Source organism: Aspergillus welwitschiae (assembly GCF_003344945.1).
Source record: "Aspergillus welwitschiae strain CBS 139.54b unplaced genomic scaffold BDQ94scaffold_21, whole genome shotgun sequence".
NCBI lineage: Eukaryota > Fungi > Ascomycota > Eurotiomycetes > Eurotiales > Aspergillaceae > Aspergillus > Aspergillus welwitschiae.
The window spans coordinates 101,523-126,879 of NW_020798715.1; the positions used below are offsets into that span (position 1 = coordinate 101,523).

The following is a 25,357-nucleotide window of genomic DNA, read 5'->3' on the forward strand; positions in this document are numbered from 1 at the left end:
ATAAATCCTTGAACCAAAGGAAAAGAGGGGATTATACAGTTCCAACTGGCCTCTCCACCACCCCCATAATCCCATCCACGACACTCTGTCTGGCCCCCTCACTGGAGACATTCTTCCCCGCCAAATAATTCATCCACACCAACCGACTGATCCTCTCATCCTTCACCCGTCCCAGATACCGATCCGGCACTGCATCCTTCCCACTACCACCACCTTGTACCAACACATCCAACTGCCCCTTCGCCCCTCTCGCCAACACCAACACCTGTCCCTTGGGCACACTCTTCCTCTGCCCACCTCCAAACAGGCCCTTAAACTCCCCCATTGCCTGTCCAAACTCCTCCCCTTCAAACTCTCCCCCGCTCTCCTTATTATACTTCTGCGCCCTACCCGTAATCCCCCTCACCCACCCATCCCTCAAATGCAAGAAATCCGTATTCCTCGTCGGCACGACCCGGAACGCCGTCCTCAACCCATCCTTCCTCAGCAACATATCCCACGCCTGCTCCCCCTTCTCCGCATCCAACAACAACTCCCTCAACTTATCCCTCTCCATCGACACCAACGACGTCGCCGCCGTAGCTCCCACCTCATTATCAATCACCGACTCCGTCCCCTTTCCAGGCGGATGCACCGCCGTGCGCACAAGTCGCGATTGCAGCTCCGCCAGATCCTCCTTCGCAACATACAACCCCACCACATACACCTGGAAGTTAAGGAACGAGACAGTGCGAATCCCCAACCCTAGAAGATGGTATTCCTCCCCTTCTCCTTCCCCAGTACCAGTACCACTCTGCGTCGGCAAATCCGTCGCAGACGCAGGAGGATTCTCACTCTCCAACCACTTCGGCAGATGAATCACGGCCGGGAAATGCGGGATCGTGCTCGTTCCTGTCTCCACTTGGTCGGTTGTGCCATCGGCGGCTTTGATGTGCGTTAGGGTGGGTTTTGTCGGGAAGCCCGTGCTTGGGCCGTCGAGTTTGGTCGCACTGCTGTTGCTGCTGCTGGCGTTTTCGATGTCAATGCCCTCGGTGGTACTGGTGGGGGTTGCTTGTTCCAGCCCGAACACGTCGGCTTTGATCACTCCGTACATCCCGATTGCGCATACGATCATCCCCGTCGCGGAGATGTACATCGAGCGTTTGCTCCGCGCGAGGTCCTGCTCGCGGCTGCGGATGGGCCGGGCGCTGCGGAGGGGGTTGCTGCTGCCGCTGGCAGCGGTGGTGGTGCTGGAGCGGAGGGTGCGGGTTGTGCTGTAGAGGCGGGTTTTGGGGGGGTTGGTGGATGCGTGGAGATGTTGGGCGCAGGTGCGCCATTGAGTGCGGGCGGCGCGGAGGGAAGGGGGTATCGGTGGCATTTTGTGTGTTGTGTTGGGTTGGGTTGGATTGAATAGTTGGGTTGAAGATGGATGTAAAGTCTAGTCTGGAGTAGTATGGGGATGCGGTGGAGGTGAGCGGATCGGATGATTAGGAACACGTGATTAGAACTGCCCTGATTGGACGGTTGATCTAGTATAGGACTTGAGGGGGAATTATGGGAGGCGAATTCATGCTATTTTGCTACTTTGTTCTTTTGGTAGTGAGAGTCATGTCTGATCTGCTACTGCACCTCCACCTTGTACGTTCCACCTCCGCTGACCGTCACGGTCGCCGTCGAGTTGGCATACTGCACTCCCCGGCTGATCTCCGTCCCGTCGATCTTGATAGATGGCTTCGCGGCACTGACGAACGGCAGCGTGAGGTTCCCCTGTGTCCCGTGCGGAACCGTAAAGTCGAGTGTGTATCCCTTGTCTGTCTTTGACCATCCAGCCTGGAACTTTCCAAGCGACGTCGTGAATCCACCTTCGGCGGACTGCAGATCGACAAACTGCGGGGCAATGCGCCAGGTCGCCCCCAGTGGAGATGTGACACTGATCCCCACGATGTAGTTCGTCAGCGCCGACGTCGGTCCTGAAGACCAACCGTGCGAGTGTGACACATATGCCGTGTCATAGTAGTACCCGCGGTCAGAGCGGTAGCCGAACGTGCCGTTCTGTAGATAGCCTTCGATGACCGTGCTCTGTGTGCCGTTCGCATTGTTGTAGTACCATCCCCAGCTGCGGCGGATTAGCTCCAGTGCTCGTTGCGGCTGCCCCACGGTCAGATGGCCCTGGATCTCGAACGATGAGATGAACGGAGAGATGTTCTCTGGCAGTTCGGGTGCCACGGCTCCAATCGGGGTCCAGTTATCCGTTAGTCTTTCAGAAATGCTGGCGGCCCGGTCCGCATCCACGACCCCAAAGAGCAGGGCCATGCTGTTCGCGTCTTGAGGGTGCAGGGTGGTGTCGGTGGCGTTGTCTTTGAATGCGCCGTACGATTCATCCCAGCAGTATTCGTTAATGGCTTGACGCAGCTTCTCCGCCCGGCTGGTCCAGGTGCTGGACAGGTCGCCTGAATCTCCAGCCCAGGTGGCGAGCTCCGCGCCTGTGTTGAGGGTGTGATACAAACTGAGATCATTAGATGGGAATAAATGCAAGGGTAGGAATGACCTACATCATCTGCGCCTCGGAGTTGTTGTATCCTTGCTGCCATCTGGCCCAGTCGCGAGTACCCGTGACATTCAGCAAGCCGCTGGGATAAGTCACCTTACCGTAGATGTAGTCCATGGCCTTCTGATATCCCTCCCAGTTTCGCTCGAGGAAGTCGCTGTCGTTGGTAAAAAGCATGTAGTTGTAGGTCCCCACCATTGTCCACATGTGGTATGTATCCGAGTCTTTCTGGCTCAGCGGTGGGCCAGACTCGTCGAATGCACCTGTCGAGTTGTTCTGCATAGCGTTAGTATCCGAGCAATAGTACTGTCGCTTTGATGTGATCTTACCTGCGTGTCATACATAACCTGCAGTGCATTCTTGACACTGTCCAAGTCGCCCAAACTCACAAACGCGGAAGGGACAGCAATCCCCATGTCACCCGGCCACACTGCACGGTCACGCTTCGCTCCGTCGACAATGATCGTATCGCCAGGTCCAAGGGTGCAATTATTCGCCCAGCCTACGGCCATCGCTGGGATCTGCCGCCCCGTGTCGGTCGGCACCTCGTTCGTCTGCAGAGTGTAGGCACCAGTGTACCAGATCTTGTTGAGCAAATCGTCATTGGAATGGAAGTACCCCTGGTAGGCCTTCAAATTGGACCAGGTAGGCTGAAAGCCGATCTCCAAGCTCACATCCTCGATTTGGATGGTGGAGTTGTCGCTGGTGATCAAAAACAGGGTCAGATAACGAAATCCACCACGCAAGCTCTTATCCGGCATCACATAGTAGTGACTTCCGCCCTCGGTGAAATTGCCGTAGAGCGCACCATCAGGGCCTTTGAAGCCTCCATTCGACGAGTCCGACCACTCGCCAATCCAGTTCTTCGCTTCGGTAAATGCCACTCCTAGTGCACCACTGCCTGTGGAGCTGAAATTTACGGAGACAATGCCGCCAACTTCTTTTCCGAAGTCATATACCACCAATGAACCGTTTCCATGAAGCGCAAATGGGGAATAGTCTTCCGTCTTATCCGGTTGCGTAATGAGAAAAAGCTTCTCAGGGTTAACGGTTCTCGAGGACGGCGCGAAAATGTTTTTCTCCCATGGCCCGGAGAAAGCGCTCTCGGTCGGACCAGAACAAGTGGTGTTGCGCCAACAGCTTTGAGCAACTGAGAGGGGGAGCAGAGCGAGCACGCCCGGCAAGAGCTTGTGCCAGCGCATGGTTGCTGTTTTGTCTGTTCCGCAGACTGCAGCACCAATTACCACACAGAGCAATATCCATCTCCATCCGACACACAGGCCCATATAAACATCTCAGCTCGAGATAATGTTCCCCCGGGTTTTTGCCCAGAAAGCGAAGAGGGGTCGCTAGCTTCGAGGAGTTAATATCGCTGGCCGGCTCGTGCGGGACGGATCGATTGGCTTGACGGACACTCTGGGGTAAATTAGTCAGGTTAGTCTCGGCTGAATGGTAGGATGAATCAATCAAATATAAGCGAACAAGCAAGCTTTCTCACACGTTCAGGAGTGCGGTGTTGGTTGGCTGCGCAGCAGTAGGCTAGTAGGTATGCCGGCGTCATTGGTGGAATTTCCTACAGAGAGCCCGTCGATCGTGCATGAAGGCGTCACTCAAACGCCAGTGCATGGAGTCCTCCCCGGGTTTTCTCCGCACAGGGAAACTGGCGATATTACTTGGATTTGTAGTTCGGTAGAAGTAGCACCGAAGTCTGGTCTGACCGTCTGTCACCTCTAGTGGAAGCCCCGGTCAGCGTTCATTAAAGGAACTCAATGCTCCCAGGCACTTACTTCGCGCATCACCCGCATTCACAATGCAACTAAGAGCTTCGGTTTTGCTCTCTTTCCTGGGGCTGGCCTCCGTTGGCCATGCAGGCAATGTGGAAAACAACCACAATGTCTGCACCGTCCGAGCAAACGGGGGACACCAAGATGACGTCCCCAATATTATGGCGGCGTTCAAAGAGTGTGGCAATGGAGGTACCATTATTTTCCCCGAAGACCAATCGTACTGGATTGCGACGAGACTGCATCCCACATTGAAGGATGTCGCAATCGAATGGCGGGGGAAGTGGACAGTAAGACACCCTCACTATCCATCTCGTGACTTGTGAAACGCTGATTCGATCCAGTTTTCCGACAACCTCACCTACTGGCGTAACAACTCCTACCCCATTGCGTTCCAGAACCATCATGCTGGCTTCATTATTAGCGGCGACAACATCACCATCAATGGCTATGGCACCGGCGGCATTGACGGCAATGGCAATACTTGGTACACAGCCGAGAAGGGCGACACGCAGCCGGGACGGCCCATGCCATTTGTCTTTTGGAACGTGTCTGAGGTGATTGTTGACAGTTTCTACGTCAAGGATCCGCCCCTCTGGAGTGTCAACATCATGAACGGGACTAACATGCGCTTTAACAATATCTACTGCAACGCCACGGCTGTAGATGCCCCCTGGGGCGATAACTGGGTGCAGAATACGGATGGTTTCGGTATGATTTTTTCTGTCCGCGCTCTAGTGAAATGGGATAGGTTCTGACTAGCCCTTGTATCCAGATACCATGGACGCTACTAACATCCAGCTCACCAACTTCGTCTACCAAGGCGGAGATGACTGCATCGCTATCAAGCCCCGCTCCTACAACATCGACATCCAGAATGTTACCTGCCGTGGAGGCAACGGCATTGCCATTGGCAGCTTGGGTCAATATCTGGAAGATAGCAGCGTTGCTAACATTCGCGTGGACAAGGTCAATGTACGTGATTGTTTCCCGGCCACCATCGCCATTAGTATTAACCGTAATCCAGATCATCCGCTACAACGAAGACATGCACAACAGCGCCTACCTCAAGACCTGGGTCGGAGCTCTCGTCCCCCAAAGTTCCTACGAAAGCGCCGGCGTACCTCGTGGCGATGGCTGGGGCAGCATCCGTAACGTCCTATTCTCAAACTTTAACGTACAAGGCGCAAGCGCTGGCCCCTCCATCAGTCAGGACAGTGGAGACAACGGTTCCTATGCGGGTACAAGCAAGATGTCTATTTCAAATGTTGCGTTTGTCAATTTCACGGGATGGGTGGATACTGAGAAGTCAGTGGTCTCGACGGTCTCGTGCTCAGAGGTACATCCGTGCTACAATATCGACTATGACAATGTGGTGTTGTATCCAGGGAAGAATGCCACAACAGCTGGGACAGGGTCTTGTAAATATACAGCTGATGGAGGAGTGCATGGGTTGAGTGGGTGTTGATTTGTGGATCGCTAAGGAAGCGATTTGGTTGATATGTGTATATATGACTGCAAGAAGGATCAATGGGTGACAGTAATACTCTAGAAAACCGAGGTAAATCTCAGCAATATTTCAGAACCCTAGCATAGATAGTCACGACGTACTGCGTGAAGAGGGACAAACAAGCAGCTAGCAAAGCAAACCCCCAAAGCTTGACAACATTCGCAAGGCTTGCACTAGCATCTAAGTCCAGACCCACCCTAATGCAACTTTCCTCGCTTGGCTGCGATGTCAATCATCGTCGTGACATTTGCCTGGATTGATCAACGGCGGATCCCTGTCAATCATTCCAATCCTTGGGTCACTCACGGCACTTGCCGCAAGGTAACGAACCACAAGGAAGGTGGCTCTGGTAGATTTCGACAGATGAGTTTCACCCATGGAAATGCCCATCCTTGACGGTGGGTTGTTCCGAAGGAAGTGCTGCCATTGAGATGACTCCCAACCGTCCTGGTGGACTACACTTTGCCAAGATGGGATGGAGGGGTCATTGTACCACCTTCATTTAGGCATCAGTCTGGCCGTGATGAATAATTCGCCAGATAGGATAGGTGAAGCACATCTGCCTGGTGCGAGTGACAGTTGCGTACGTCACTGGGTAGGACAGGCCTCATTCCCAGCCGATTGAAGGTGATTCAATCGCCGTTCGGGTTTCTGAGGATGATGCCTGCACTGTCTCCTTTCACACTCGGCATCTTCCGAGTGACTGGGAACCCAGAACGGCGACCTTCTCGGGTATAAATAGCTGCCCATCTCTCCTCCTTCTTCTTCCACTTCCTCTCCCCTCCTAGTGTGCTATCTCCCGCTCTAGTATCTTCCACGACGCCCTTTCATCATATATTTTGGTAGTTCATCCCTTTTCTCATCATGGTGCTCATTCTTTTCTTCTAATATATATACTCCTACTTCTTATATATAGAAATGCATCGGCTACATCGAGTTCGACGCTATGATAACCATCGACCGTCTTCATCAAACCCTATAATGAATCGCGGGTGGAACACCTTTATCGACGAGGTCAATCATCTCTGTCAAGAAATCAGCAATCGGAAGAATGATGAGTTTTAATGCCAAGAGAAACACCGTGGCTAAAGCTGCCCGGCTTTGAATCACTCATGACAGTTCCGATGCATGACACCAAAGAGCCGGCATGCATAGCCAAATCATCTACCAGAACAATATAATCTATTTCATGAATATGAAAACTTTTTGTATATACGCAATTCAAGAATCGGGCTTTTCAACGAGGGAGTCAGTGGCCGTCGGAGATATCAAAATCATCTCTTACAAGTCAATGTAGGTTCATACCAGCCCACCAATTGCTAATGCACCGGAATCTGACCATTGTTTGCACTAGGCATCACTCATGTCAGTACAATGTCATAAACCAAGACCTTGTTCCAAGGACTTGCCAGTTCATTGCATTGTTCAAGGTGCCATGGCGCGATGAACGCAGATGCAGAGCTCGTCAGGTTTTTACGTCCGATATCTTAGCTTGCAGAAGCAATATACTACAATGCTTGGAGCATACGCACCGAAATGCCCAAGCATCTACACAACGCATGTGCATATAAAGAGCCTAAGCAGAGCTTCAGATGGTCAGGTGCATGTACTCATTCGAGCATGCTAGAGCCGCATCGACCCCATTGCGACCCTGAACAGGGTCCCAGTACCAGCAAGGCGCGGTCGAGGAAAGCATTTTGCATTGAAAGAAACCGAGCAATGTACAGTGTCTATCTTCATCTCATCCCCAGCAAGGACGAGTCAACGACCGCGGACGAATCTACGACCTCCGATGAGTCGACCGAGGATGGGTTGACCGATGATGGGTTGACCGATGATGGGTTGACCGATGATGGGTTGACCGATGATGGGTTGACCGATGATGGGTTGACCGATGATGGGTTGATCGCCGATAGTGTAAGCGAAGATGAGCATGCCCTTGCCTCAACCAGCGAGGCGAGCCCGGTGGACAACCAAGATGACTGCACTTGGGAGTACAATTACTCAGAAAATGATTTTCACCCTCCTAGGAAGCAGGCCACGAAAGTGGAGAGCTCAGATGCAAGAGCCAAGCGGCTGGCTGCTGTCTAGAGACAACGGCTCTATCACAAAAAGTGGAGGGCCAGAATGTCACCGGAACAAGTGCAGCGCTTCCACGTAAGAAAACAGGAATACCAGCGGAATAGGCGCAAGAACAACCCTGGGATTGATAAGAGACTAAATGAAGCACGCTCTGAAGATAATAAAAGGAATGTGCGCGATCGCAGAGCTGCCTAACAGCGGAAGCGAAGAGCTAAAGGAAAGCAATCCTTGCCAGAAAAGAAGCCAGTGCCCGCGAAGAATGTTCGAAGAAATACTCGACGAAAGAGCAGAGAGCAGCGGATCCGGACTTCAGGGAGGAGTCGATGAGATACCAGCGCATCACAAGGGCAATAAAGAAGCTTGTAGACGCCAGGGTGAGAAAGTCGGACGACGAGATCAAACAGGCAATCCTTTGTTTAGCGATTGCCGAGGTCGAATATCACGAAATGAATGAGCGGCTGGGCATACTCAGCACATGTCCGCCATCGAAGGAGGAATTCGATCTGGTCATGAGGCATCGGGAGGAGAAAGTCCAGCAAGAGCCCAGGAAGGAAGAAAGAGGCATTTGTCTACAGCCTCTGCACGTCGGTTCTTGGTACCTGAGGTCATTAGTTTGCTCGTTTCATTCCCACAACCATATATTTCCACGTCCAGTTAGGTTAACTGTTTCTATGGATATCTTGACTCATGACCATACCGAAAGGAGGCTTAAGTATTTCTGGTCATGATCGTGTGTACAAGCTCTGATATAATTGTTGACAGCTATTGACATATTTCCATTCACCAGGCTTTTATACCAACGTATAGATAATAGTGGCTTTGAGTGGTTCAATGACCGACTATATAGGTTGAGAAATAGGGATATATTGGCTACAAATTTAGTTGCTGTTTGGGTGGCAAGTGTGCTAATTGCAGTCTTCTGACAAGATAGTAGATCTAGTAGATGTACTTGTGAACCTGGTCTATGCTGGGAGTATGAGCTGTGAAGTGTTTTCCACAAGCTGAATATTCAATCATCTCGGAAAAAGTGCTTGTGATACCTGATCCATTATTGTTGCAGTGTGAGGCTGTGAAGGATGTCATCAGGTGTATATTATAACAGTTAATATATGAACACGCGACCTTGTGAAGCTTGAGTTTCATACTTCAAGGGATCTGTCTTACCCTTCAGAAACTAATACTTAGTTGGCCATAAGTTTCATTACATTTTGTCGGGCTATATACTGTCTGCAGAATATAAAGATAACTTCTATTTTATAGAAACCGCTGCTAGAGCGATACGTATATATAGATACATACTAATTTACAAAGTATTTTGTTATTCTAGATCGGCTGTGGTGGTATTATACGCAAATTCAGCACGGCCAGGGTGCTCTTGCTGCGTCGCCAACGGTCAGAAGGAGAGAGATCGCTCACCCCTCGCATTCGCTAGTAATTTCCTATCTAACTATTGCATACCTGGAGATGTCAGGCATGGGTACGCCGTTAGGCATTTGATTTTGCAGTTTTGATAGTGATGGTAGCTTACGTAGAGGCTTGATGAATGAAGGCTGAAGATGGAGATAGAGAGGATTGGTTCCCATTCCTTTCAGAGGAGAGGGGTTGTGAGCCAGTCTTGTACACTCAATTCCCTCGTCATCATCTGGCATCACATTAGGATTATGCGATATCACATTAGAATCATCTAGGACGTCCCTTTCTTTTCCTGTAACTCAAATCTAAACTTGAAAGCCAGCTGCCGATGGTCCCGGAATACTCCGCATCATCCCACAAATGGCTTTGAAGTTGGTAAGCTCAGCGTACTAGGGCTGGATCATACAAAGTGCAAGGGTGGATTCGTCAAGATCCACGAGTAGGATGCTGCATCTGGGGTGGGAAGAATGAGGGGTCGCAGGGAGGTAACCTTAATGCATGGCTTTCAATCACCACTGTTCTGACTGAAATAAGACACTATCTCCAACCCCGAGAACCACGCTCAGCAGTGCATCATTACAATGGGAGGATATAGAATGAGAAAACATGGATATGCTTCTTTTACGTCCAGTGCTACCCCCGCATCTGTCTTTGATGGTTGATGACCTTCGAGAGTGTGTGGATGTTGTGGTTAAACGACATGATATTGCTCGAGGGATATGGGGACTGAAATGATTCTATTCGATATCTTAGATTCTAAGTGCGCTTCTTATATTTACTTTCGAGGCCGCTATTCTGTTACACCTTTCATATTAGATGTGGTTAACAATTTCCCATGTCAGTGTCATGCCGTATGCTTTAAATAGCGACTTTAGCTATCGCTTCAATCAACTTAATCGTTACTTCAGATTCCATCTTAGACGACAGCCCTGCATGCTGAATCATCGTGTTCATCAAGTCGACACTCGCCCCTTGAGACGCGGGCCTCAGGTTCATTCTTCGATGGCTGAAAACTAAAGTTTTCTAACCACCCGCTGACGATAATGGTCTTCACCCGATCGCAATGTCACCCAGAGCCGATAGCCAAGGTGGCCGAGAATAGCATTTTCGGGTACATCATCCCTATCCTATCTGCGTTGTTTCTTCTAAATTACCCGTATTCTTTCGTAGTTCCTACATCCTTACAAAGGGATATTGTTCTTCCAGGAAGCCGGCAGTGTGACACCACTTAAAGAGCTAGACTACCCAAAAGGGGTTCCCTACGTAAACAAGCTATTTGGAATATTATCTACTACCCTCCATCATGATCAATTAGTTTATGACTACCACCAAAATGCTATCAATAGTACTACACACTTAGTTTATCATAAAGAAGCGCCAATCTAAATCCACCGTAGGCGCCTAGGAGCCACTATGACAGACGAACAGTGACCCAACTGTTAGTTGTTTTGTAGTTACATTCCTACATCTTCATCCATAAGCATGTCTTGATTTGCCGGCCAGCTTCAACTCAGGACTGGTCACGGTAACAGTCAAGATCTCACAGTATATAAGCAGACTACGTGAGTAAGTACGGACAATGACTACACTTATATCTTACCATAACCATCGATGAAGGAAACAAGTAACATAATAATGGCTAGCTCGAGGCTTCGTTCAGATGAAATAATTAAATTATATCGTAGTAAATGGTTCCTATTAAGAAACCCGACAACGATTATGGTGGAATGGAGTTGAAATGGTTGCGTTGGGCTACATACTTACTTGGGATGGCATGTCGGAGATGGTGATTTAGCGATTTGGATGATGGCCCCAGGGTGTGTACTCGTAGGGTAGTCGTGGCATCATAAGGCTATTACTTTGTAGAAGATCTAAAAATCATCGGTAAGCTAGAGCAGAAAGTTCGTATAATACACCTAGGGAAGACTCAGCATGAGCTCAAGTTGTAGATGGGCACCTCAAACATGTCGTGTTGACTACTGTAACCAACAGCGTTGGTAAGTCTTTGTTGGTCTGTGTCACGGTGTGGAGGACGTCGAGACAGAAGCGGTCTGATTGGTTGGCGTTCCGCTTAGTCAGCTACTGTTCGGCGCTTACTAAGATTTTGATATAGAACTACTACTTCGGCTTCATGTCGCCGAGAACGGAAATCTCTACAAGATTGCCTACGATGCAAGCCAATTGAACGAAACGAGTCGTAATTCAAGTCCTGTAGGATCAACTACATAAACTCAAAGTCTAATTCCGTAATTCCATTGTTTTGTTTGATCATCAAAGGTTCATCATGCCATTTTCACCCTGCACCAGCTTATTTCTTACCGGCCTTCTGGGCGGCCTTGGTAACCTTACCGGAACCACCCTCCTTCTTCTCAACAGCCTTGATAACACCGACAGCAACAGTCTGGCGCATATCGCGGACAGCGAAACGACCAAGAGGGGGGTAGTCAGTGAAAGCCTCAACACACATGGGCTTGGAGGGAATCATCTTGACGATGGCAGCGTCACCGGACTTGATGAACTTGGGGGAAGATTCAACAGACTTTCCGGTACGGCGGTCAATCTTCTCAAGGAGCTCAGCGAACTTGCAAGCAATGTGAGCAGTGTGGCAGTCCAGGACGGGAGCGTAACCAGCGCCGACCTGACCGGGGTGGTTGAGGACGATGACCTGGGCGGTGAAGCTCTCACAGCCAAGAGGGGGGTCGTTCTTGGAGTCACCGGCAACGTTACCACGGCGAACCTCCTTGACGGAAACGTTCTTGACGTTGAAACCAACGTTGTCACCGGGGACACCCTCCTTGAGCTGCTGGTGGTGCATCTCAACGGACTTGACTTCAGTGGTGACGTTGGCGGGAGCGAAGGTCACGACCATACCAGGGGCAATGATACCGGTCTCGACACGACCGACGGGAACAGTTCCAATACCGGAGATCTTGTAGACATCCTGGAGGGGAAGACGGAGGGGCTTGTTGGAGGGACGGACGGGGGGCTCGATGGCGTCGATGGCCTCGAGGAGGGTCTTACCGGTGACCTTGCCGGCCTTGGTCTCCTTCTCCCAACCCTTGTACCAGGGGCAGTTGGGGGAGGGCTCGAGCATGTTGTCACCGTTGAAACCGGAGATGGGGACGAAAGGAACACCCTTGGGGTTGTAGCCGACCTTCTTGATGAAGTTGGAGGTCTCCTTAACGATTTCGTTGTAACGGTCCTCGGACCACTTGCAGGTGTCCATCTTGTTGAGGGCAACAATGAGCTGACGGACACCGAGGGTGAAAGCAAGCAGAGCGTGCTCACGAGTCTGGCCATCCTTGGAGATACCAGCCTCGAACTCACCAGTACCGGAGGCAATGATGAGGATAGCGCAGTCAGCCTGGGAGGTACCAGTGATCATGTTCTTGATGAAGTCACGGTGACCGGGGGCGTCTATTATGCACGTTAGTATGTTGATTTGATTGAGAGAACTGTGTGATAGTACGTACCAATGACGGTGACCTCATACTTGCCAGTCTGGAACTTCCAGAGGGCAATGTCGATGGTGATACCACGCTCACGCTCGGACTTGAGCTTGTCAAGAACCCAAGCGTACTTGAAGGAACCCTTACCGAGCTCAGCGGCTTCCTGTAGGATGTAGTTAGCACCATGTCTTGATATTCTTCTTTCAAATGTATAATCCTCCTTACCTTCTCGAACTTCTCGATGGTACGCTGGTCGATACCACCGCACTTGTAGATCAGGTGACCAGTGGTGGTGGACTTGCCGGAATCGACGTGGCCGATAACGACGATGTTGATGTGAGTCTTGTCCTCCTTACTGTTGTAGAAGATACCCGTTAGCCCATGCCCTTCATCTGTCAGATGATGATTGTTGTCTGGACTCACCCCATGATGACGGTTGTGAATGAACTCGAAGTTCTTTTTTGGAATTAGATAGAAAAAGTCTGTAGAAAAATTGCTCAGATACTACGGCCAGAACGCGTAGAGGTGCTGAGCAAAGAAGTCAGTTAGAGAGAGGATGAATCAAGAAAGAAGGAGAGAAGAGTGAGAAGGAAGAGAGAGGGGGGGAAGATATACGTACTGAAGCGGACGAGGGAGGAAAGGGAAAGGAAAAATTTGTGGGAGGGGGAGGAGGGGAAATACTTATATGGAGGGGTCAAGCGAGAAGGCGACTAAGCGGGCGGGCTTCAACCCTTGGCTTTGACTTGAAATCATTGGACATGGAGGGGTAATGCCCCCACCGCGCAGGTGCGGGACCAACGCAGAATCTTCACGGCGGAGCCTTTTCCAGACTCAACTGGACACGCTTGCAGCCCAGCAACGCAGCGCGATCAGCCTGTCCTTTTCTCGCCTTTCCTTGGTTCCTCGCCCTCGGAGCGCCGAACTACGACCCCACCTTGACCACTCTTTCATCGAAAATTTTTCATCTCGGTCCCCTCCCTCTGGCCCTCCTGTCTATCTAATTCACCTAGCTCTATCCGTTGGTAAATTGTGGATTATTGGACTGAAATCCTGGGCATCAACGCAGCGGTGGGTTGATGATGGCCTGGCCTGTTGGTCATGTTTGCAACCGAACCCCGCGGCAGGCGGCTGTTGTTATTTGTCCGCTCTCAGGCTGCTGTGGCACGGCCGAGTGGCGCCCGCCCGGTCCACTTTTTGGTGGAAATCCCTGTGAGGTCAACGACCAACGTAGCAAACTAGATAGCAGCACAGCAGCATAGCAATGTTGGTATTTACTCGGGGCTTGTACTCGCTATCATGGGATGATGCTCAATAATATCCCAAATTCTACTAGCGATTCACACTAAAAGATGTGGACACTGGACACCCGACAATCTCAAACATCATCGCTTTTTGATAGTGGGATGGCTGGTGCGGCAAAACATGTGAGGGAAAATCCTTTTTTTCCTTGCCCACTTCTTTTTTTGCCATCAACACTGCCCCTCACTTAGTGTCTTGACCTGACAGTACGGTTAGGTATCTAGCCTTTCTCTTTTCTTTTTTTTTGTCTTTTTTTCTTTTCCCACCCTTGACCAACCCCTTCCTCTTTGGGACCCCGACAGTGGTTATTTGAGGATAAGAGAAGAGAGGAGAAAAAAATGACTCAAGATTTGGTACCGTACCAGAAACAACACACACAAAGGATCCTTCCTACAAAGTACTATACTCCTACTAACTTGGTAGCTTACCTGGATCTGGCCAATCCCAATCGGGCCATTATTTGCCGTTGCCAGGTTACCATGAATAGTTAGTACGTAGAGTATGTTCGCGGCGGCAAATTCTGTAGGAGGGGGGGATAGGAACCGAAAAAAATTAATCAAAAAATAATTAAGTACTAAAAAAAAAGAAAAAAATCATAAATTGGATCAACGAGGCGGGAAGAAAATTTCTTCTTTTGCGCTTAATCTGACATACTTTTCTTAGCTCCCTCAATAGGGAGTAGGCGTGTAGTTTAACCACTCTTGTATAGTAGTGCTATGGTTTGGTGTCATCATCCATTGAGGGGTATCTCTAGTAATTTAGATGCAAATCATCGCAAATGGGAACAATCACAATCGCAGGGGGCCCAGATCATCGTCCTAATCATACACCGTAGCACCAGCCTTCCTTTTTCGTTTCCCCTTCTACCCTTCCCGTTCATCCTCTACGTTATCCCCCGCCCCTCTATTATTTGAACAACACACATTGTTCTCCAGGGATATCCAAAACTCTAATAATGGAGTAGCTTCAGTTCTCTCTCCATCGGGCACCACACGTGGTACACTGTCAACCGCAATCAGCAAAGCATGTCAGGCCAGATGCATGAGAACCGCATAAGCCGCTGGTGCGCACCCACCTTTAGGAATGTGGTCATCGGCTCGTCTGCACTCCGAATCTGCAGCTGGAAAAAGTATGCGCGGTCGCCATTACAGTCTTCTGCGGGGCATTGAGCTGCGGGTAGGGGAAAAGGAAGAGAAAGCACAACATTAGCCCCAAGCCCCCAAGTTTATTCCAACAACCGTAGGGAAGAGTGCCCCTCAAAGTTCGTAACTTACTGGCCATGCTATCCGCATTTGCGAATTCTTCCTTTCCTCCAAAGACATCCTCCACTTCTTTTTGTTTCATGGGTGTCTTCTCAAACCAGCTCTGGTCGAGGGCATATTGGTATGGGCATGTACGGCACTCGAATCGATTAACGCCTAAGGGGTGCCTTGTGGTCGGCTCCGCACGAGAAATCGTGAGCGCATTGCTGCAATTAGGACAGACTGGGGAGTAGAAAGGTGACAGTTAGCCAAAAAAAAGTACTGTAGATGTAGGGACTGCAGGAGAAAACTAACAGGTCAACGGCATCGTGAATATTGCTTGTTTGCTCCTGGAGTGAAAGTCTTCAAATAAACAAGGGATCAATCAGTCAGTCAGACTGTAGCACAATTTTCGCATAGCATAGCCTTCATAAAGGCGGTTACGGGACTGGTGCAGCTGCCACTGTCCGGCGCAAGTAAGGGTCGCAGCGATCTGGACGATAATCGCCGGCTAGCTGCTGAGGCTCTTATCGACCGGCGATTTCGTTGGCGGAGAGATTCACCGCCGCCGATTGGACGCGGGGCTTCCTGGCACGGCCGGAGTAACCTCCGTTCCGAGTGGCCGTCCGCGGCGGGAGTCATGCATCCATTCCACTGTACTGTATGCTCGGCCGCGGGGAACAACAATAGGAGACAATATCCTACTGGTAGTACTTTCAAATGCAGCTGCAAGGATTTTATATCGATTAAAGCTTTATGTGTTTTACTCAACATTCAGGGCTACTGACTTACTACTCTGAAACACTACGTCGATTGTTTCAGTTGCTTTGAGGCATTGCTGATCCCCAGTCCTCGTTTCCGACACCGCCTCCTTTACCACCTTCGCGGCTAACCCGGCCCCATACTTGCGGCATTTGTTTGACCCCTCCGCAACCACTTTGACTATTCAAGATACAGCTACTTGTCATACTCTGTACCTTCCATTTCTCAAGAACAATCAAACATGGCTGACGAAGTGAGTGCTGCGGTACCCCACCCCCGTAGCGTTGCTAACAAGCATTGCTTGCATAGGGCGCTTCCCCCCGTGAACTAGTCGTAGAGGCTTGCCGTCGCGATCAGCCTCATTTGATAGAGAGTGTCCTGGAGGGCATGGAAGGAAAGTCAAATGAAGAAGTGGCCGAGTTTTTCAACAGTGTGACGGATTCGATGGGGAACCATGCTCTTCACATATGTGCTACGTACGGTAGCTGTAAGTTGAACCCTCCCCCTCATTGAGACCATAGTCCTATCCCCTTGGCATTAGCGTTGCCTTAGAAACATGCTAATCTAATGCTATTATATTGCAGACGACGTCATGGACGCCCTCTTCGATATTCAGTACTTCGAATGCGACCCCCTCACCCGTCTGGACAAAGATACCCCGCTGCATACCGCCGTGCGCTATGCGAACGAGAAAGACGCCGAACTAGGCGAGGCAATGATCAAGATGATGTGCGAAGCTGGTTGCGATCCGCGTGTCAGGAACAAGCATGGTCAGAAGCCGGCTGAGCTCGTCTACAATAACCAGGAGATCAAGTCCACGCTACAGCAAGCAGAGTACATCATGGCGGAGGGGCTAAGGGAGGATGCGGACAATGGATCGGTTCACGACAGCGCCAGTGACAGCGAATAGACGTCAACAACTGTATATAGCGACTTTTTTTCGATCATAGATATACCACTGATGATTACTTTGTTCCTGTATTCGAAGCATAGATGGCTGTTCAGATGCATGCGGCAAGTCCGCGGGTCTAATACGAATCCTTGTTTAAACCACCAGTGGTGTTTTGGGCCGGTACCACATACGATTTTCTTCCAAACCAGGTGAGCAATCTATACAAATCAGGAGCCATAATCAACGGGTATCATTCAGACAGTGTACAGCTAGCAACAAGACAACAAACGGCAAGTCGTCACATAAGAAAAAAAGCATGGTGGTTAATCATCACTCTCCTCTTCCTCACTCTCCTCTTCAGGCTCAGATTCAGGCAGCTGCCTATTAACCCGACGTCTAGGCTGCTCCCGCCTCTGCCTCTGCCTCCCGCCCTCTTCCTCCTCCCCATCACTACCACCACCCTCAGCCTGCTCTTCCTGGGCACGCGGTTCCGGCTGCTTAAGCCCGAGACTCCGCGCCAGCCGGATCTCAAACTCGTCATCCCTCTCACTGTCATCAGACCGTCCATAGACCTCCCGAACCAACCTCGCAACCCCCTTAGTCCCCACTTCGATCTTCCCCCTCGGCCCAAGAATATACTCAATCACCTCCTCCCCACCATCCACATCGCGATTGCGCACCAAATACCCCTCCTTACACAACCGCTGCAAGAACCGATCCGTCCGATCAATAGGCGTCCACGCATCCGTATTAGTCCGCTTAAGATACCTCTCCAGCTTCTGCTCGTGAATCGTGCCCCCATTAAGCACAATCACCGCAATAATAAAACTATACAGCCCCGTATATGTACTCTCCATCGGCGCTTTACTAGGCAGCAAAATCTCAGGCTTCCGGTACTTCGTCGGCAACGTAGTCGTCACTATCCAGGACTTGTTCGTTGATGACGGCTTTTCGACTTTTTGCGCAGCTGTTCATTCAAATCCACCAGTTAGCCAATACACCACAGACACAATCCAAAATCTCGGTAAGAACTTACCTCTCCTCTGCTGCACCGTAACCTTCTCCTTAACCGGCAACTCCATCATCTCCATCCCAAACTTCTCCTGCAAGACCCGCTGCGCCTCCTCAAACACCGTCTTGAACTGCCTCGTCCCCTGCTCTCCCAACACCTTGACACTGATATCCGACCGTCGGATCGGCAGCCGCGAGAACTCGCTCGCTAGCGCTAATCGCACCATCTTCTTCACCATCACGTCTGTGCTACTAGGCGCCCGGGTATCGTACGCATCATCGTCTCCAACATCATCATCGTCTTCGCTTTCTGTCGCTTGGCGCGCCGCTACTCGGCGTCGTTGCGTCTCGGGCGTAGGGAGGTCATCTTCACTGGGGGAGTCGGGGACCTTTGCAGTTCATTGTTAGATTTATGTATGTGTTTGGTGTAGAGCTGTATGGGTAGCATACCGCGCGGCGTTTACGGCCAGGTGCCATTTCTTCGGTTCTTCCTCCTTCCTTTCTCTCTTTCTGGGTGGGGTGTGTGAGGGATGTAGCTGTATGCAGTTGCTAAATTGGCAGTCTACATCGCAATGAGAGTCTTGTCTTGTCTTGTCTGTCTGTAGGGGCAAATAAGGTTGTATTGATTGTTGCCGAGGGTTTCCTTTGTTCGGTGGAACGCGCGCGCGACCAGATTTGGGTGGGGCGCGCGGGCGTGATTTATCCTATTCGGGTAGGTTTACTTGGCGGGTATGATAAGGATTCGATACTACTTACTACTAAGTTAGTACAGGCTGGGCAGCAATTGATGTGCTTTCAATGAGTTCGTTGGCTAGTACTGTGTAGGGGTTGTTTACGGTGTGTCTTGGTATGTTGTTTGATGTGTACAAATAACTCCAGCCACAGAGCAGTAGTACCCAGTTTGGAGGGTTTCAGTGTACGGATCTCTTTGTTCTACGAGGCCTTGGTGCAATCAATCATTTATCACTTTTGCAGTGGTACCATGGACGAGCTAGTGGCAGATATGCCAAATACGAATATGAAAGAAATATGCTGCGCCCAGTACTGAGCGGCAGAGAGTGGTAATGAATTACGAAAAAAAAAAAGGAAGATGGAAGAAAAAATTATCTCCCCGACTGGGAGTCGAACCCAGGTCTCCCGCGCTTGTTCCCGAGAGGGATTGACAAGCGGAAATCATGACCGTTAGACCATCGAGGATTTGATATGTTGGATTGACTGTTTTTGACATTATGTTTGGGGCTATCATTTGTAGGCACATGTTGCATTTGGATGAAGTTTCGCTGGCTTTGTTTGTGGTTCTGGAGTAATCGTCTGGGGGGTGTTGATTGTGGTGCTTGAGTGGCCTGATTGACACTAAGTTTGTGTACTAATTTGATTTTCAAGCTGCCCGCTGAGTGGTTGTCGGTGCTGTGGAAACAGCTTGATTTGTTTACTCGGGCCATTATATATTCACAACCACGCCACCATCTCTGCAGTGCCGGTCTGCTGCAGCATCAACATCCCAACGCTCATACTAGTACACCCCCATGATAAAGTAATGTTGACTCACTAGTAATACTAAGATCGCCGAACAGGGATCCCACGAGAAAGGATGTGATCGATAAACCCCAATGTTAGAGCTACCACCACATACCCAGACAGAGACTCAGCATCGCCAAGGACTTGCTATTCTACCTTACAAACACCGGCCTACATCATAATAGGAGGGTTAGTATTCTTGTCGTCCGGCCTCTAAAGTCCACAAAGATGGCAGATTTTCTACTATATTCTATGCTTGTATTGCTCGGATTAGCTCCGGCGGGATGCTAATTCAACTGGGTCAATGCACCAATCACGGTCACTATATTTCCGCGCAGCCCTAACTCGAGGTATCTGGCCGCATCAACGGCCAAGAACTTCCCCAATCCCCCCAACAGAGTGGCATACTCGGGAGTGAACATATTCAATAAAATAAACCTCGCAAGAACCAAAAAGAAAAAGAAATCTTAGTTATGTCCCATTACTAATATAGCGCCAAAATTTGTTTGAAGCACCGTCGAAGCTACCGAAATCGTGACAGTATGTCGACGAAGACACGAAAAGCCGAGAATAAAAAGCAAACTTTTATCGCTCATTGCAACAATAACAGACTTACTCTAGTACCTAGAGGCTGCCTCTTTCAAAACCTAGATTTTAGCCTGCCATCGCCATCGGTAATTAAGGCACGACCACCGCGCCATGGAGAACATGCCCATCGCGATGACCAGAACGGCACCGAGAAAGGCCACCATGGCCGGCTTTCCGACCGTCTCAATCATCTCACCACCAATCGGGATACTAATCAAAGTGCTGTTATATGTTAGTAACATGCACCCTTAAAACAGTTCGGGCGGCATACGCAAAGCTGACGGTCAGATAGCAAACCCCAAATCTCCCTCCCACCTCGCTGGCTTTGGAAATTTGCCCGATGCAAGCTGGCGCAAGACTAATAAAGGAGCCGGATGCGAAGCCGTATACGCAGCTAAAAATATAGAGGCCTGCCAGTTTGCTTCCGAACGGTAGCCAGATGACAAAGACCGCCACGGCACCTAGACCGAGCAGTCCTATCTGCGTGTTGATTCGGCCATACTTGTCTGCGACACCGCCGGCGACAAGGCGACCGATGGTAGAGAACCTAGAACATTGAAATCAGACTTGACTGGACTATTCAAAGTCATGAAATTATGTCGGCCCTTACACGTTCAAGATAGACAGAAGGATGATGCTGGTGGTGGTGCCGAATCCCTGCATTACAACGTATGTCGGGTAGAGACCTAGGCAGCCAAAGACTTCCAGCTCCATGACTACAGATCATTAGCAGACTGGCATTACTCTACCAGCCACTCGGCAGTATCTTTGACTTACTAAATGTTCCCATGGTCAACCAAGTAAACCTGGCGTCCTGAAAGGCACGCACGTTGATGCTCGGCTTACTCTGGCTTCTTGGTAGACGAGAACGAACAAAAGCAATCCCAACCGCACACATAGTCCCCACAATCAATGCAAGCAGCCGCATGGTCCACTTATACCCAAGGTCCTTAAACCCTGCCCGGAGGACCCAGGGAAACACAACTCCCCCAACTCCCGCTCCGGCCATCGCCGTGCCCATGGCCAAGCCGACTCGGCGATCGAACCAATGAGGGACAGCAGAAATGGCGGCTGTGCTCAGTAGAGCGGCGCCCATGCCAGTGAGTACGCCAAAGGTTAGGATAAATTGCCAGTAGAGGTGGCATTCGGCCATTAGTAGCAGACCCGCGACGTAGCAGGCCGTCCCAGCGATAAGGATACCCGTAGGACCGTACCTGTCGAACATCGGACCAATTTGGGCACCCAAGCCCAGGCCACAGAAGACAAATAGACCTGGAATCCAGCCGATGACACTACTGGTGTAGTCCGAGAGTTGGTTGCTGGCGAAATAACTCTGTAGGACACCAGTAGAGTTCATCATGCCGTAACTGCTCATCAGTAGGAAAAATGATCCCAAAACGACAAACCATGACCGGGTCCCGCCATCTGGAAAGACATCGTCGGGGACAGAATCACGGATGTGAAAGGTGTTTGTGGAGAGCTGGGCCGGCGGTTCAACGATGTCGAATGATCGGGGTCTTCCGTAGCTGGCAATGGAATGCGCGGTGCTGAGGTCAGACGGGCCTTGCAAGTCTGTTGAGCGCCAGGGCTGCTCGGCGATCGAGGTGGCCGACTTTTGCTCGATGGCCATATTGATAGTGTTGTCTGCTGGCTCTGAGAGCATCTGTGCACGGAAGAGGCCAAAGAAGCGGGGTGCTAGAGATATAGTAGGTCAGGCATACGGCGGGGGCCAGATTGGGTTACGGGCCTGGGCTGAAGGATCATCGGCGGGTTAGTCCTATCGGGCCTTTCAGCGAGCTCCTCGTTCAACTTCGGCTCGGTTTCCGAACGCGGTATCACATTTCATGACTCAGTGACCTGCAACCAAAACATGCCGTCGGTGAAAATTGAGTGTTCCCTCATTAATCCGCAGTGTTAGCTCGAACGACAGCATCTTCGGCATCATGCTCGGGCATTGCACAAATGGTAGAAAGTTCATGGTACGGCCGTATAGGTGTTCAATCGACAATTTCAACCCGATACAGGCTGTAAACGTATGAAGATCGGAGGAAGACGTTGTTAGAAGGACGTTTGCAGTGGACTGTGTAAAGGAGGGAGTACCTTGCTTCGTATCTCGTATTGTCAGTAAAACAATCTGGTTTGCTTTATGGATAGCTTATCTCCCCCTTGTCGATCCCTCCCAGAATGTAACAAGTCATGCAAAATTCTGGGCTCAACGGATTGTATCTCCATCAAAGCAAAGATGCGAATTGCGAACTCACAAGCGTTGATTGCGCAATTTGCATGGATGTTGACCAGTACGAATGAGCCCGTCGATGAAGATCCCGGCTTTGGATCCCGTGATATATCGAAACCTGACTTGACAAATACGCATTGCTGAGTAGCGCCACCGATTCTATTGTGCTGTTGACTGTGTCTCCAGAAGAGGATTGCACGGTTTTGTGGATGGAGACAGTCAATGAGGGACACACAGAAGCCGGGAGCGAGGATCCCCGGCCTTCTAATCCGGTATCTTGCCCTGGGGCACGTGCTCGACGTACTAGTCGGTTGGCCATTTTGCCTTCACATCACAATCCACTTAACTTGATTTCGGAGCCATTTGACAAGAACATTGTGGGTGTCAAAACTGACCGTATCCGGGATGGACAGGAAAGGACCTCAAGAGCATCTGTCAGCCTCGTTTCGCTCCGGTTACAAGTGCGTTGAGCCCCAAAAGACGAGGCCATTAGTTTCAATCGACGTACCAAGTCAACAGTGATCTCATGGCAGTTGTTGAGTCAAAGGGGGAATCCTGTAGTGACACAGACAAGCCACGGCGTATTCAAAACTCAAACATGCAGACGCCCGAAAAGCTTCTATTGACGATCATGACCCGCCCGTTGAGGAGCTTGCTAGGCAAGAGACTATTAACATGTCACAAACAATGCTACAGATGCTTCCCAGTACCATTCGAAATACATCACTTTATCCTTGGCGCTTCTTTCGGCATCGTTTTGGTGATTCATTACGTACACGCCCCTTACGGGTTTCTGGAATAAAAGAGACAGTGAAGGAGGGCCATCAATCCATTCAATTTAATCTTGGGAAATAACTTGATATTTCAGTCATAGCCAGATCCAACTTGATCCAGCGGTGGCCATGTAGTAGAGGAGCGAACCCTATCCATGAGTGTATTTGCTGTCGGTAAAGTCCAGAGTAGAAATCCGTCCAACAAGCCCGATACCACCAAAGAACACTGGACGGCCAAAATGTGCCTCGAATAAAGGCCACGCCAGCAAGATGTGCAACATGAAGTCAGAGTTCGTTGACGGCGTCTGCGTGTACTGCAGGTCAAAAGGTCACGGACCACCGAAGTGTTGGTATATCGATCCGACCTTTCGTCAAAAGGGTGGATTCTATAGATACAAGATATCTGGTTCTACGAGCCAAAGCGCATTAAATGGAAGTCAGATTGGAAAGACGACTCCAAGGCTGCAGCGGCGCCAGCATCTACGAAGCCAATCGCGGAGATGCCTGCTCAGCACGCTGGTGACTTTAAAGATATGGCGGACAGACAACCGTCCACAACTGACTGTCCGGTCCAACCTTAGATCATGAAGAGAGTGGGGAGGCATCTGATGACCCAAATGCGATGTCAGACGATCATAAAAATTCGGAAACAACTTCCGCCTATCCGTCTTCCTTACATACACGAGCTGACTGGTGCTGTCTCAAATCCCGACATAATCGATCGCACTCATCTAAAAAGAATGGTAGGGCACTACAGTAATGCCAGACTCGATCAAAGCTTAGCAACTTCCCCATTGTAGCGTCAAAACAGCCAACTTTTAAACAACTACAATCCTGTCGAGAACAGTTCCAGATGGGGTTGTTGAAAGAGGAGGAACAGGATACGTTTTATTTAAGAAGCGTAGTTATCCAGAGCGTGTTGCGTGGTACAAGAATGTCTCGCTTCGCCATCACTTGTTCAATAACTTTTCTTTATCTCGTTATTTTCTTCTCTAAATTCGATGTAAAGGACCATGGTTCAACAGAACCATGGTCTGCGGGTTTCGTCTGTATCACGTTTCTACCGACTGTGGAGTTAGTTCTAGATGTTTACCTGAGATATTCAGAGCAATAGCAGCATTGATGTTTCTTTTAGAGGAATATATAACGAGCCCGAATAGTTGTGTGATGCTTGGCTGTCTGCGGTATTGTGAGAAGGCGATCACCTCGTCTGAGACTTGTTCTGTGTCTCCTGGTTCGTAGAAAGGCGGTCGACTTTCTGTGAGCGATATGTTCTTCCTTATAGCGGACTAGGGAGACGGTTAGAGCGATACCTTCCACGTGCCCTACATGGCTACCCTCAAAGGTAGCTATATCTTGGGCTTATTCTAAACAATGTCGGGTATACAACCTTCCCTGGGTATTCTTCAATCGAAGGACATCCGATACCTGTCACCGGGGCTTCAACGTACGGATGTAGTCACGCGGGGTGCTCTTGATCCAATGTAACTGAAGATGTCAGCACGCCAACTATAGGGTAAAAACGATACAAAGTGTTTGTCTACGGGATAACACAGAGAGAGAGGGGTGTTTGCAGACAAAAAGAGACAATAATAAGGAATTAAAAATCAAAAATACATACAACAGAAGGGATTCGCTGGTGGTCACCCACCCAACTACTAACCTCCCGGCGTGTGGCTTAAGTACGGCTGAGCGGACGGGAAGCCCTGTTTTCCACACCCTATGGTCGTATGTACTTGTTATACTCTTGGAAAGGTAAATATAGTGTGAATAAAAGAGCATAACCATCTTAGACAAGTATATTAAAACGCTAGGGGGTATGACGGTGTTGTTGTTCAACTGCCCTTGCAGTTTTACAGGTGTATAAGGCAGTGCGGAAGCGGGATTTTACTGTTTACATTCGTTTGTATCGAGCTTGTAGTCTCGAACTGAAGGAACGATATGTCAAGGTAATTGCATTATATATACTGAACATCAACCATGGAGGATTTCCAGTTGAATGAGCAGGGTCACTTGAAAGTAAAGACTATCCATCAACATCAACTAAACAATAACATACCAGCAAACGAAGATGTAGATCCACTAGCCCACTAGGCCATGCTTAACCCCCCCAATCGCCATCCATACTAACCACTATCCATTATGAGTCTTAACAAACAGACGACTTTGACGGCAAGACACTCTGCATATCAGTAGCATGACACATATGCCTTCATCTGAACCGTTTGGCCATCGTCCCACACTCTGTAAAAAGTACATAACCAGAGAATCG

The 25,357-nt window shown here is 49.8% G+C and overlaps 11 protein-coding genes and 1 non-coding gene across 12 annotated transcripts; 6 read left to right on the plus strand and 6 right to left on the minus strand.

Annotated features, from left to right (window-relative positions):
* Positions 1 to 31: 31 nt before the first annotated feature.
* On the minus strand, positions 32 to 3,729 carry BDQ94DRAFT_160269 (putative alpha-L-rhamnosidase B; the record flags this gene model as incomplete). The annotated part of the gene is made up of 4 exons (XM_026769193.1): positions 32 to 1,417; positions 1,609 to 2,485; positions 2,532 to 2,803; positions 2,857 to 3,729. 4 exons carry the CDS (start codon positions 3,727 to 3,729, stop codon positions 32 to 34), a joined length of 3,408 nt encoding a protein of 1,135 aa, XP_026624889.1.
* Positions 3,730 to 4,337: 608 nt separating this feature from the next.
* On the plus strand, positions 4,338 to 5,779 carry BDQ94DRAFT_180044 (putative extracellular exo-polygalacturonase; the record flags this gene model as incomplete). The annotated part of the gene is made up of 4 exons (XM_026773533.1): positions 4,338 to 4,601; positions 4,656 to 5,022; positions 5,087 to 5,286; positions 5,339 to 5,779. 4 exons carry the CDS (start codon positions 4,338 to 4,340, stop codon positions 5,777 to 5,779), a joined length of 1,272 nt encoding a protein of 423 aa, XP_026624890.1.
* Positions 5,780 to 7,441: 1,662 nt separating this feature from the next.
* BDQ94DRAFT_171568 (uncharacterized protein) lies at positions 7,442 to 7,912 on the plus strand (the record flags this gene model as incomplete). Its single annotated transcript, XM_026771799.1, has 1 exon — positions 7,442 to 7,912. The coding sequence occupies one exon, from the start codon at positions 7,442 to 7,444 to the stop codon at positions 7,910 to 7,912; it is 471 nt and encodes a 156-aa protein (XP_026624891.1).
* BDQ94DRAFT_145922 (uncharacterized protein) lies at positions 7,660 to 8,790 on the plus strand. Its single transcript, XM_026766726.1, has one exon. It carries the CDS (start codon positions 8,227 to 8,229, stop codon positions 8,629 to 8,631), a length of 405 nt encoding a protein of 134 aa, XP_026624892.1. The 5' UTR covers positions 7,660 to 8,226; the 3' UTR covers positions 8,632 to 8,790.
* Positions 8,791 to 11,497: 2,707 nt separating this feature from the next.
* BDQ94DRAFT_145923 (elongation factor 1-alpha) lies at positions 11,498 to 13,384 on the minus strand. The gene is made up of 4 exons (XM_026766727.1): positions 13,189 to 13,384; positions 12,991 to 13,120; positions 12,790 to 12,928; positions 11,498 to 12,733 (listed from the first exon to the last, which is right to left on the minus strand). The coding sequence occupies exons 1-4, from the start codon at positions 13,191 to 13,193 to the stop codon at positions 11,625 to 11,627; spliced, it is 1,383 nt and encodes a 460-aa protein (XP_026624893.1). The 5' UTR covers positions 13,194 to 13,384; the 3' UTR covers positions 11,498 to 11,624.
* Positions 13,230 to 14,146, plus strand: BDQ94DRAFT_145924 (uncharacterized protein). The gene is made up of 2 exons (XM_026766728.1): positions 13,230 to 13,247; positions 13,447 to 14,146. Exon 2 carries the CDS (start codon positions 13,535 to 13,537, stop codon positions 13,976 to 13,978), a length of 444 nt encoding a protein of 147 aa, XP_026624894.1. The 5' UTR covers positions 13,230 to 13,247; positions 13,447 to 13,534; the 3' UTR covers positions 13,979 to 14,146.
* A 554-nt stretch (positions 14,147 to 14,700) lies between these two features.
* Positions 14,701 to 15,788, minus strand: BDQ94DRAFT_145926 (DNA-directed RNA polymerase III core subunit RPC11). The gene is made up of 4 exons (XM_026766729.1): positions 15,621 to 15,788; positions 15,339 to 15,548; positions 15,140 to 15,234; positions 14,701 to 15,066 (listed from the first exon to the last, which is right to left on the minus strand). Exons 1-4 carry the CDS (start codon positions 15,631 to 15,633, stop codon positions 15,031 to 15,033), a joined length of 354 nt encoding a protein of 117 aa, XP_026624895.1. The 5' UTR covers positions 15,634 to 15,788; the 3' UTR covers positions 14,701 to 15,030.
* Positions 15,789 to 15,980: 192 nt separating this feature from the next.
* BDQ94DRAFT_145928 (ankyrin repeat-containing protein ANK1) lies at positions 15,981 to 17,028 on the plus strand. The gene is made up of 3 exons (XM_026766730.1): positions 15,981 to 16,320; positions 16,377 to 16,554; positions 16,652 to 17,028. The coding sequence occupies exons 1-3, from the start codon at positions 16,309 to 16,311 to the stop codon at positions 16,975 to 16,977; spliced, it is 516 nt and encodes a 171-aa protein (XP_026624896.1). The 5' UTR covers positions 15,981 to 16,308; the 3' UTR covers positions 16,978 to 17,028.
* Positions 17,029 to 17,193: 165 nt separating this feature from the next.
* On the minus strand, positions 17,194 to 18,650 carry BDQ94DRAFT_52667 (MAGE domain-containing protein). Its single transcript, XM_026775973.1, has 3 exons — positions 18,421 to 18,650; positions 17,996 to 18,359; positions 17,194 to 17,926 (listed from the first exon to the last, which is right to left on the minus strand). The coding sequence occupies exons 1-3, from the start codon at positions 18,445 to 18,447 to the stop codon at positions 17,283 to 17,285; spliced, it is 1,035 nt and encodes a 344-aa protein (XP_026624897.1). The 5' UTR covers positions 18,448 to 18,650; the 3' UTR covers positions 17,194 to 17,282.
* Positions 18,651 to 19,077: 427 nt separating this feature from the next.
* On the minus strand, positions 19,078 to 19,167 carry BDQ94DRAFT_t177. Its single transcript has one exon. It is a non-coding gene; the product is annotated as a tRNA-Asp (tRNA).
* A 590-nt stretch (positions 19,168 to 19,757) lies between these two features.
* On the minus strand, positions 19,758 to 21,841 carry BDQ94DRAFT_145933 (MCT family MFS transporter). The gene is made up of 4 exons (XM_026766731.1): positions 20,854 to 21,841; positions 20,687 to 20,792; positions 20,348 to 20,623; positions 19,758 to 20,298 (listed from the first exon to the last, which is right to left on the minus strand). Exons 1-4 carry the CDS (start codon positions 21,737 to 21,739, stop codon positions 20,136 to 20,138), a joined length of 1,431 nt encoding a protein of 476 aa, XP_026624898.1. The 5' UTR covers positions 21,740 to 21,841; the 3' UTR covers positions 19,758 to 20,135.
* Positions 21,842 to 21,960: 119 nt separating this feature from the next.
* Positions 21,961 to 22,525, plus strand: BDQ94DRAFT_145936 (uncharacterized protein). Its single transcript, XM_026766732.1, has one exon. It carries the CDS (start codon positions 22,223 to 22,225, stop codon positions 22,454 to 22,456), a length of 234 nt encoding a protein of 77 aa, XP_026624899.1. The 5' UTR covers positions 21,961 to 22,222; the 3' UTR covers positions 22,457 to 22,525.
* Positions 22,526 to 25,357: the final 2,832 nt, after the last annotated feature.